At 33.5% G+C, this 12,241-nt stretch overlaps 1 protein-coding gene across 1 annotated transcript in view; it reads left to right on the top strand.

Moving 5' to 3' along the window:
* trpv4 (transient receptor potential cation channel, subfamily V, member 4) overlaps window positions 1-12,241 on the top strand; it is a 60,587-nt gene that overhangs the window by 4,077 nt on the left and 44,269 nt on the right. Inside the window, exons 2-3 of the mRNA XM_056457520.1 lie at window positions 7,634-7,732; window positions 10,466-10,869. Coding sequence (XP_056313495.1) covers window positions 7,724-7,732; window positions 10,466-10,869 — 413 coding nt within the window. The 5' untranslated portion in view covers window positions 7,634-7,723. The remainder of the gene's footprint in view (window positions 1-7,633; window positions 7,733-10,465; window positions 10,870-12,241) is intronic.

The following is a 12,241-nucleotide window of genomic DNA, read 5'->3' as shown; positions in this document are numbered from 1 at the left end:
TCAAGCTGGATGTCCAGGTTACGTGTTCTGATGCACCTTCCAATTCCCAATGCACAGTAAAGATGACCTAGGCCATCGCTCTCCCATGTTATCGGAGCTTATCAAACCCTTTCCACTGTTCTGCTTTCACTCTCTGCGGTGATAATGGACTGTATTGGAGCTGGGTCAGAGCAGAGGTACTGGTAGTCAGTATTTGGACAGTGGAGGATTGTGTGAGATTTTCCACCACCCGCTTATGCAAACATGAGGGGCAGATGAACTGAACAGCAGAGAGAAGTAGCTCTGGCTTCAGTGCTCTTCCACAACACGGCTGCAGTTTAATTTATTCCCTGCTTGATTGCCAAATAATACATATTGCATCATTAAGTCACCATGAAATCACAGATGATCTTTTTTGAAGAGGCTACATGTAGCACTCAGAAACGCTTGTTTATATCGACACTGGTCATTAGGTGAACAGCAGCAATCAATTTCACCTATAAATGAAAATTCGGTCATCATTTTTTACTCACCCTTGACATGCTCCAAAACAGTTTAAGTTTTTTGTTGAACACAAAAGATGATATTTTGAAGAAGGTTGGAAACCTCTAACTATTGTCCTCCATAGTAAGGCAAGGCAAGGCAAGTTTATTTATATAGCACATTTCATACACAGTGGCAATTCAAAGTGCTTTACACAAACAGGAATAAAAGAAACAAGTATAAGAAAAATAAAAACAAATATTAAAAATGGTTAAAAAAAATAAAATAAATAAGCATAAAACAGATAAAATGTGTTATCTGTAGTAAAAACAAATACTATTGAAGTCAATTGTTGCCAGTTTATAACATTCTTCAAAATATCTTCTTTTGTGTTCAACAGAATAAAATAAAAACAGATACTAATTTAGAACAAGTCCAGGCAAGTATGGCAGAATTTTCATTTTTGGGTGAACTATCTCTTTAAAGGAAACTTTTTTTTTTTTTGGAAATAGGCAACCCCCCCTAGAGTTACATTTTATAAATTTTGAATTCATCCAGCTAATCTGCAAGTGGGGCTGCACGGTGGCACAGTGGATAGCATGTTCGCCTCACAGTAAGAAGATCGCTGATTCGAGCCTCTGCTGGGTCAGTTGGCACTTTTGTGTGGAGTTTGCATGTTCTCCCCGTGTTCGCGTGGGTTTCCTCCGGGTGCTCCGGTTTTCCCCACAAGACCAAAGACAAGTGCTATAGGTGAATTGGGTAGGAAAAATTGTCTGTAGGGGCGATGCTGTGGCGCAGTAGGTAGTGCTGTCGCCTCACAGCAAGAAGGTCGCTGGTTTGAGTACCGGCTGGGTCAGTTGGCATTTCTGTGTGGAGTTTGCATGTTCTCCCTGTGTTCGCATGGGTTTCCTCCGGGTGCTCTGATTTCCCCCACAGTCTAAAGACGTGGTATAGGTGAATTGAATAAACTAAATTGGCCGTTGTGTATGAGTGTGAATGATTGTGTATGGGTGTTTCCCAGTACAGGGCTACAGCTGGAAGGGAATCTGCTGTGTAAAACATATGCTGAATAAGTTGGCAGTTCATTCCGCTGTGGCGACTTTTGATGAATAAAAGGACTAAGCTGATGAAAAGTCTACACCATTTTCAGCAAATCACTGAATGCTTTCTTGAATCAAATAAACCTTTCTACCTCAACTCAGTCAAACTGACAAAAAAAATATTAAGTTAATCTTTGTATAACTAAAAAATGTAGTTGAAACTGGATTAACGTAAAAAAATGAATGAATGTAACATAAACATTTACATTGTCACATTAATAAAAAATAAATTAAAAAAAATGCTTTAGGCACGTATACATGTTTAACAAATATATTTGCTTCAAATCATCCACATCCCAGCATCAGAAATAACAGTTTGTTGGCAAAAGCTGCTAAACGCCACTTATCTTTGACAAAAAAGCCGCTATATCCCGAGAACCAATCAGAAGGTGCGAATCGAATCATATGTTTTCAATGTAGCAGCGCGCTGATACGCTGGCTTTTATGAGGAAACTGTTTTATTCCGCTTTCGATTCTGATTTTAAAAGATGGAGTTTAATGAATTGGATGAGCCTGTCTGACTGTCAGTGAATGGCAAATGAAAACATCCCTTAGCTCAGAACTCTGTGCATTATAAGAAAAAGAAAACACAATGTACAGTCTTAAGTGTAGCATGCATTCATAACTTTTTTTAGCGCAGCGACGCTACTTTAAATAAGTCCGATCTACTATACATTAAACTAAAACTGCATTTCACAAAAGACAGAGTTAAGGTGTCGTTCTTCTATGCCACATGGATGCAATGAGGATAAACAAGAGACCAAGACCTTAAGTATGGTGAGAATGAATGAATGACAGTTCCTAAAATTGTCTGAGAGACATCCCCTAGTAGTAGACCCACCTTGTGTTTTATTTGCTAATGTAAGCTATTTGTTTAAAGATAAATATAATGTATGAAACTATACATTGTTTGTATTACTTCATAATACCTATACGTCTGATAAGCTTTTATATTAATGGACAATGCGCAGATATTGATGTTTCACATTGTTTTTACACATTATTTAAATGTAACAAGCTTGGTTTACAATATTTATTGTTTATTATTTGGTTTACATTACTTCCATTAAATCTAAATCCCTAAAATCTGAAATGACAACAGATTGTTAAAATTTAATTAATGTCAATTTTAATGTTATTGTATAATGCACTTACTTGACAGATTTCATTCATTCATTCATTTTCTTTTTGGCTTAGTCCCTTTATTAATCTGGGGTCGCCACAGCGGAATGAACCGTCAACTTATCCAGCACATTTTTATGCAGCAGCTGCCCTTCCAGCCGCAACCCATCTCTGGGAAACATCCACACACACTCATTCACACACATACACTATGGACAATTTGGCTTACCCAATTCACCTGTACCGCATGTCTTTGGACTTTGGGGGAAACCGGAGCACCCGGAGGAAACCCATGTGGGAGAACACAGGGAGAACAAGCAAACTCCACACAGAAATGTCAACTGACCCAGCCGAGGTTGAACCACCGACCTTTTTGCTGTGAGGCGACAGCACTACCTACTGCGCCACTGCGTCGCTCTTGACAGATTTAATTAATTCATTTTCCCTGGTTTGTCAGGGGTTAACACCGGGAAATGAACCACATACTTGGCAGATTTATGTGTTTTTAACTTCAGGTGGTTTGTGTGTGTGTTTTATATAAAAGCACAAGTAGATTTAACTGGTTTTGATGCAAAAGAAAATCTACCTTGTGTGTGTGTGTGTGTGTGTGTGTGTGTGTGTATATATATATATATATATATATATATATATATATATATATATATATATATATATATATATATATATATATATATATATTTATATATATATATATATATATATATATATATATATATATATTTATTTATTTTACTTTACCTTACAAAATCTAGTTTTGAGTCATTCAGATTGCAGATCAGGCTGAAAATTTGTGCCAAATTGTTTGAGAATTTGACTGCAGTTATTGTAACACAAGCAGAAACGTGTTTGTTATTACTCTTAAACATCATCAGATGGTCTTCTCCAGAGTAATCTGGAATGTCTCAGACATGCTTAAACAGGACTAGTGGTTTCTCGTGTGTTAATAAGCTCACAGTCTGAAAAACTAAAACCTGCAAGCTGACATTACTCTCCCAGATTGACAAAATATGAACTGTTAGCATGTGTTAAAAGTAAAGCTTTTCATACAATTGTATTCGTTCAGTCAAAGCCTAACCTACAATCTCATGTAATTTTAATTTAATTTTCTATATTTGATTTATTTCAGCTTAATCGGTTAGTATAGTAAAATAAGCAAAAGGTAACCAGTGATTTGTTAAACAAGAAATGTGAAATGAAAAGTTTAAATGCAATGCTCAGACTCTTGTTAAGCTAAATAATATTTTTTTGAATAAAAAGAACAGATTAAAGTGTATAGTTTAGTTCTCATGCTATAATTTAGTATAATTTAGTTTAACTGCAATCCTGTATGGGATTTCTAAAGACTTTCTGGTGGCATCAGACCTGGTGCATTGTGTCTTAATGTGTCAAAAATTAAAAATACATCATTTAGACATCTTCAGATTATTTATGGTAGTGTAGGTCAGATTTTAGTTGGTTAGTTGGTTTAACCACAGTGGCTATGACAACTATCTTTGTGTCATAGTTTGCAAAATCTCTAGACCACATTAAAAGGAACACACTGTATAGAGTTGACGACAAAATTATTAGCCTTGCTGTGAAAAAGTGATGTTTAACAGACCAAGGAAATGTTTCACAGTATTTATTACATATTTCATCTGGAGAAAGTCTTATTTCTTTTAGTTTGATGGAAATAAAATAATAAATAAATAAAACTTGTATTCGCCCTCTAAAGAAATATATAGTTAAGCTCGAAATTATTCATACCCCTGGCAAATTCTGACCTATTGTTACTTTTATTCAATCAGTAAGTTTTGTTTTGTTTGACCTGGAATGACACAGGCTTCTCCCAATAATTGGATGATGTAAAAGAGGCCTCATTCTGAAAAAAAAAAAAATTTCTTAGAATTTATTTACATTTGAACAAATACTTGAAGTCAGAATTTGCCTGAAGGGATATGAATAATTTCAGGCTGTATATTTTCTTGATTTACTACAGAACAAACCCAACGACTAATTAACCTAAAACATTTTCTTTTTTAAAGCATTTTCTTGATCACTAGAAAAAAAGAAAGAAAAACTAACCGCCAGTAAGTAATGTGAACGCTTTTGTTACTTAGAAATCTTTTGTCTTTCTTTTTTTCTTACTTTGAAAAAAAAAGCACTCTTTCTAGAAATGTTTTACTTGTTTCTAGTCCAAATATCTAAAAAATCTTAAATCGAGAAGTATTTTCTAGACAAAGAAAAAGTATTGTCTTGTTTTCAGAAATAATGCCTCCAAAATTCAGTGAGTTTTTCTTTAAAACAAGCATAATAATCTGCCAAGAATTAGGTAAGAAATAAATAGTTCACTTTTATAAGATTATTTTTCTTACCTCTTTGGCAGATTACTTTGGTTGCTTTAAGGAAGAACTTGAATTATGACATAATATTTCTGGAAACAAGACAATAACTATAAATATAAGTAAATTTTGTGCCGTGAAATGGATTGACCCTGGTGCCGTTTTTGTTGTTGTTGTTGTTGTTGGTGTCATAGTCTTACTAGGTGCCTGACAGTCACTTGTTACAACACAAGTTGTGTGGGAAAAGAGCAGTGTGAATCTTCTATAAAAATATTTCGTATTTCACAATTGCAAGAAACTTGAGTTAGAAAATGATGACCAATCGTTCACTAGAGGATGAATAGTGTTTTTAAAAACAGCTCTGGAATTAAATGCTGCATCAGCATTAGTGGCTCTTTCATGTCATCATCGTTCACTGCCTTATGATTTCTAACTTAATTGAACGCAACAGAGGAATTTCCCCTTGATCTAATAAGAGAACAGGACAGAGCGACTGTGAGTCATGCCCTGTTCTGGGAAATGAGAGAATCATTTTCGGGCCGAGATGAATCCCTCAATGGATTGTGACATACAGACAAAGGGGAGCGTTTAGGTGGGTGTAGAGGGGATTTAAGGGATGAAGGGGTGTTTTTTTTGCCAGCTGTGACAATGTGTTTATATTTTGGAGAAGTTTTTAAAAGAAAATTGAATTGAGAGTGCAAAATATGCAACATAAGGTAAAAGCAGAACACAAACAACAATAGAACAGAAACCAGGAAGGTTTATAAACCGCAATGACCAGAATGACATTGGTACTATTTAAACAGTACTTAGCATTCATTGGAATACTTAGCATTGAAATAATAATACTAATGTTGGTGATGGCTGGATAGGCTTTTATGTGATTTTTGAATAGGTTTTTTAATGTGATTTATAAATCTTTCATTTTCTTTTTTTGTGAAAAAAAGTGTGATATGGTGTCATATTACATAACATTCAACTATGCATAAAATTTAGAGACAGCTTGAATATTCTCAGTTTCTCTTGATTTATTAGGTCTGGGTTTGATTTAAAATGTTTGCATATGTTTCATTGTATAAAAGTCTTTTAACGTTAATCAGGGGTCACCACAGCGGAATGAACCGCCAACTTGTCCAGCACAGCAGATGCCCTTCCAGCTGCAACCCATCACTGGCAAACACGCATAACTCTTGCACACTCTCACATCCACTATGGCCAATGTAGCTTATTCAATTCACCTGTAATGCATGTCTTTAGACTTGTGGGGGAAACCGGAGCACTTGGAGAAAACCCACGCAAACACGGGGAGAACATGCAAACTCCACACAGAAATGCCAACTGACCCAGCCAGGGCTCAAATCAGCGACCTTCTTGATGTGAGGCGATTGTGCTACTCACTGCGCCCCCGTGCTGCCCGCAGTTCTTTTAAATAAAAATATTGAAATTTAGGTCTTTTTTTTTACTGAAAATGACAGTTGGTCAGAATAACAAATGTTGTCATTGAAAATTAGGGTTATTGCTGCAAATTTGAATCTTGAATCTTGTATTATGTCTTCTAAAATGTTGTGCAGATATACAGTATATTTGAAAAACATGGCACCATGCTAATGATTAATAATTGTTTTTTCTTTTCTTTTTTCTTTCATTTAATTTCGTTTAATTGAATTTCATTTGGTTTTCATCTTTTTAATCTAATTTAATAAAAAATTTATTTTATTTCATTTAATTTTCTTTTCTTTTTTTCTTTCGTTTCATTTAATTTAATTTAATTTTGTTTTAATCTTTTTAATTTAATTTAATTTAATTTAATTTTTTATTGTAAAGAAAATTGTAAAGATGCTGTAACCACTCATGTAAAATCAATAAAAATTTAATCACAAAAAAACTACTTTTATTTAATTTTATTTCGTTTCATTTAATTTCGTTTAATTTTATTTCGTTTTCATCTTTTAATTTAATTTAATTTTGTTTCATTGTTTTTTTATTTAATTTTATTTAGTTTTATTTAATTTCGTTTAATTTTATTTCGTTTTCATCTTTTAATTTAATTTAATTTTGTTTCATTGTTTTTTTATTTAATTTTATTTAGTTTCATTTAATTTCATTTAATTTTATTTCGTTTTCATCTTTTAATTTAATTTTGTTTAATTGTTTTTTTATCTAATTTTATTTCGTTTCATTTAATTTCGTTTAATTTTATTTCATTTTCATCTTTTAATTTAATTTTGTTTCATTGTTTTTTTATTTAATTTTATTAATTCACAGTTCAGAGCAAATTTAACAAATCCAAATTCAAATACAAAGCTGCAACAGGGTGGGGCAGAAAACAAGGAACTATGAGACAAGACCACAGCAGACAAATGAACCCTGAGAACTGCTTGTGGGCTGACAAGATTTCCAAATGAGTTTATGTGCTGACAGAGTAGTTATACATGAACAGGAAATATGAACCAGGTGGACAAGACTGAATTATTTCAGAAGCCTTTGGGAATATTAAGGAGGACCGGGTCAGCAGACATAGATCTTACAACATCTTTCTTGCTGAGCACCAGTTTGACATTTGTGTTCTGTAAACAACGTTGACTTGCATTTTTTTCTTCTCCCCAGCTCTCTCTGGCCTCTTGCAGACCCCCAGACAACTTCCAACTCCCCTGAGAGAAATTTGATATTAGGAAAGTGTACACAGCATTTAAAACAATGACTGACGTAAGTAGCCAAATTTATTGCCAAAACAATGGTATGATTTACATCTCAGAATGTGTTAAAGAAGTACAGAACATGTAAACAAAACAATGTAACAAGTCTTTCTTAAAGCTATCTTTGGTTTTTCACTGCAAAAAAATGTCTTGCAAAATTGTTTAAGGCTTTCAGAAGGTCAGAAATGCTTTTGGTTAGCAACCCAAAGTTACAGCAGATGTTTGGTTAGAGATCTCACTGGAGATGCCAACTCTTACGTACATACAACGTAAGAAGGAAGAAAAAGCCACTGGGTTGTTTTAGTCAAAGTCATGAAAGTGTCTTCGAGCTGTTTTTGCTGTTACATCCAGCTTGTTCCCATCTGCAATTTAAAGAGGACCTCATACATCCAATGTATTCATAAAATCTGATAAAAACTCATACATTGTTTTATTAGCGAGAACAGAGTTGTCTAGTAGTAAACAAAAAAGTAAAGCCTGGTAGTAACAGAAAGCTACAAATATATATACTGTACAGTACAAAGATCTGCTGGACAGATTCAGCTGGAGAGTTGAACATTGCTGGAAAAGATTCCTTTCAGAAACCAAAGAAAAACTCCCATTTGGTACAAATTTTCACACTGGAGAAATAGGAAGACCAGGGACAAGGAGAAGTACCAACATGGTATTCCAGATGTCTTTTTTTTTTTTGCTATTCATTTTCATAATCGTTGTGCATTAAGTGATAAACAATTTCCCTGATTTTATAGTCAGTGCAGATTGATTGTAGGATTTTTTTCCTGGCAGTTGGATTTATTTAAGGTGAACAGAGAGGCCAAAACCAACTTCTCCTTATGTTTAGTCTTTTTTCAATGTGTTAAAATCAACATTTAAAAAAAAATAGTTCATCTAGAAATTAAGGTTCGCTTTTAATTTACCTATCCTCAGGTAATCTAAGATGTAAAATATGCAACATTTCTTTAGAGGAACATTAAAGAGAATATTAAAACAAAATTCAAGTCAAATGCATGATCTCAATCAGGAGAATTGACTTTTTACAGATTCCAAACTGTTTGATAAACCTCTTTAAGCAAAGGGAAGCTTGTGTTTCAGACTGCTGTGAATATACTCAGGACTGTTTGCTAAGGTTGTTGAGTAAAGCTCAACCAATATATCGGTTTACTGATATTTTCCCTGATTATTAAAGCATCTTACCATTAATCGAAAATCAGTTTAGCGATATCAGTTTTCTGATAACCACCTAACATTTTAAGAATTGTGCACAAGATCACTGATGCAGCAAGCACCAGAGGGGCAAAGACACATGCTTGCTTTGCTGGATTTATTAAGGTTTATTTAGCACAACAGCCATTAATGTGCGAATTAGCTGCGTTACATAAATGCATAATATGTAGATTATATAAATTGGCTTTAAGAAATAAAGATGATAAATAGAAAATAAATGCCTAATATGTAGATTATGCAACTTGGCTTTAAGAAATAAAGATAATAAATAAAAAAATAAATAAATAGTGTCAATTTTTTTTCCATAGAATGATTGTTTTCTTCATAAAAGATCAATGTATAGTCAGGAATCAAAGGTATTAATTTTGGTTTGCCTGCATGTTTTTTTTTGGACCTGTATTTTGTAAATCACCCAAAACTATAAAAAATCTATTTTTTTGTCACCTGCATCTTAGATGGCTTAAGGGTGAGTAAATAAATCATGTAGTTAAACTTTTTTGGCATGAACTACAGTATTCTTGGAAGCATTAATGTATTGTATGTTGTAATTTAAATAATAATTTAAATGAATATGTTTGAAGTAAACTGTCCTACAGCAGTGAAATCAACTTTGAGTAGTTTGGTATATGCTAATATTATAGTAACATTTCCCAATTAGGTTGTATTAGTTAATGTTAGTTAATGTATTTACTAACATGAACAATATGCTAATTACAGCATAAATTCATGTTTGTTAATGTTAGTTAATGTATTTACTAACATGAACAATATGCTAATTAGAGCATGTTTTCATGTTAGTTAATGGAAATTAATTTGTTTGTTGTTAGTTCATGTTAACTCGCAGTGCATTAACTAATGTTAACAAGCACAAATTCAGATTTTAATCATGCATTAGTAAGTTTTGAAAATAAATGCTTTACAAGATGTGTTCATTACTAATTCATGTTAGTAAATACATTAACTAACATTGCCTAATGAAACCTTATTGGAAAGAGTGACCAATATTAGAAGCCAAATTTAGACAAGTGAGCAAGTTCCTTTTAATAAGCATCTGTTTAAACATGTAATATTACTTGAGATACAGTAGTTGCCTAGCCACCATTTTGATTATTTTCCGTTTAAATTATCAGCTTCCGGAGATGCTCATTAGAGCACATTCACCTGTATTATGCTAAGTAATAATATGGCTGGCTTAAGGCTGATTAAGAATATAAAATATATTATATAAATATAAGATATAAAATATATGACACTAAAACTGCCAGAAAGTGGTGGCAAGTTCTTTAAATCATTTATTCAAATGGTTTGTTCAAGAGGACTTCTTTGTAAAAGTAAAGTTACTATGACTCTCTCAAATAATTCTTAGCAAAAGCAGATTCATTCAGTATTTTTTGATTTAAGTATTCTATTTAAAACATCAGCTTTTGGGGATTCAGATTGGAGCACATTCACCTGGACACATTTCAGAGTAATTGTTTTGTCCTGAGTTTAAAATCCAGTCATTTTTTTGTCTTTCCAGCTGGATTTCACTGCTTCCACTCTACTAAAGCGCTATCGTCTGGCCGCGACAGAGTCCTTGTCTGTCTCCTCACCACTGGACTCTTCAGCTCAGGACTCTTCAGAGGCAGCAGATGGAGATCCCAACTTTCCCATGTCTTCATTGGCAGCGCTACTGGAAAATGATGATGTATCACAGCCAACTCATGATATGGCTCGACCAGGACAACAGAACGACCAGAGGCAGAACATGCGGATTAGGTTTCCAGGACCCTTTAAAAAGGGGGTTTCTAACTCTATGGATCTTCTTGAGTCGGACTTTCTAGAGTATCCTAAACAAGCACCTATGGATTCCTTGTTTGACTACGGCACATGCAGGCAGATCAACAACAATAAAAAAGGAAGAAGGAAGAAGCTTCTGCAAGGGTGAGAGACAGTCGATTCTGTGATTGTTTTGTTTAATTGGATTTTTTTGTTCTGCATTGGATATGGTAGAGCAAATGATGGGAAATGGGAACTTAAATTAAGAAAATTGGGATTAACATTGGTCTGTGTTATGTCTTGGTGAAAACAATTCTTCCCCCTCTATTGAAATAGAAATCTAACAAAATGTGTGCTTTTTATCACCAAAAATGACACCCCTGCCTGATTAAGCATCCCTTTCTTGAAATTGCTACCGGATTTCATAATCCAAGCCAATTCTCCTTCAAATTATGATCCTAACATACAATAATCCACCTAATAATCAGTATACTGGTGAATGAGTAGAGGCATAATCATAATCTTCTAGCACTTCCAGCATGACCATCACCAAACAAACTAAATGTGGGACAATTATTAAGTTTGTGTGTGACAAATTGGTACATTTCCAACACTAAAACATAACCTGAAACTGCTGTCTAACTTGATAAAAACACATTTTAAAAAAATCCAACTAGCGAAATGTTGGCCTAATGAGTATTTGCTAGTTATCTTGACAAGACCATCTGGACTAGCAAAAATAATTGTTTGAACAATTGTTTAGTCATCTAGCTATGATTGTTAAACTGACTTAAAAACGCAAGTTGACATTAAAGGAAGTTGGTCAGGAAGCTTGCGCTTGCGTGCTGTTTCGATTCAGGAGTTGAAAACAAACAGGCATTTTAATAGAAATATATATACAGCATTACTAAACCAAAACTACAGATTGATTGATTGATTTTATTTGACAATTCTAACAAAAACATACAAACAAGTCCAGTTAGACCAATTCATACATTATTTAAAAAAACTGTCGAGGATAAAGTACACAAAAAAGCCACAGGCTTATTTCCATTGTGGTCCTCGATATTTTTAAATTAACGAGCAAATCATAAATGGAATGCAAACATCATCAGCTCAGCAACTCAGCACAATAAAATCCTCAACATCAACTATAAAACAACCACTTTTTAATTTCCCTTTTAAAATCACTCTCAATTTGTATCTCTTTAAAAATCGTGGGCAAAACATTCCAAACAGCAGAGCTAGTACACAAAAAAGAATTTCTACCTGATTCACTCTTAAATCTATATGGATAAATATCCCTGCTACGTGCTCTTGTAGAATGACAATGTACCTCACTAACTAAAACGTAATAATTAAGAAAATATTTTGGGACCATTTTCTTTAAAATCTTAAAAACCATCACTAATTTTAAAAATTTTACCCTATTCTCAACTTTTAAAATATTACTTTGGCTATAATGTTCATTATTTAAATGTGTCAGTGGAGGTACTTTCATTACAATTCTACACAACTTATTTTGGGCCGTCTGCAA

This window comes from Danio aesculapii, chromosome 5 (assembly GCF_903798145.1).
Source record: "Danio aesculapii chromosome 5, fDanAes4.1, whole genome shotgun sequence".
NCBI classification, from domain to species: domain Eukaryota; kingdom Metazoa; phylum Chordata; class Actinopteri; order Cypriniformes; family Danionidae; genus Danio; species Danio aesculapii.
Note: the sequence above shows the minus strand (reverse complement) of the source record. Positions and strands in the feature narration are given on the sequence as shown.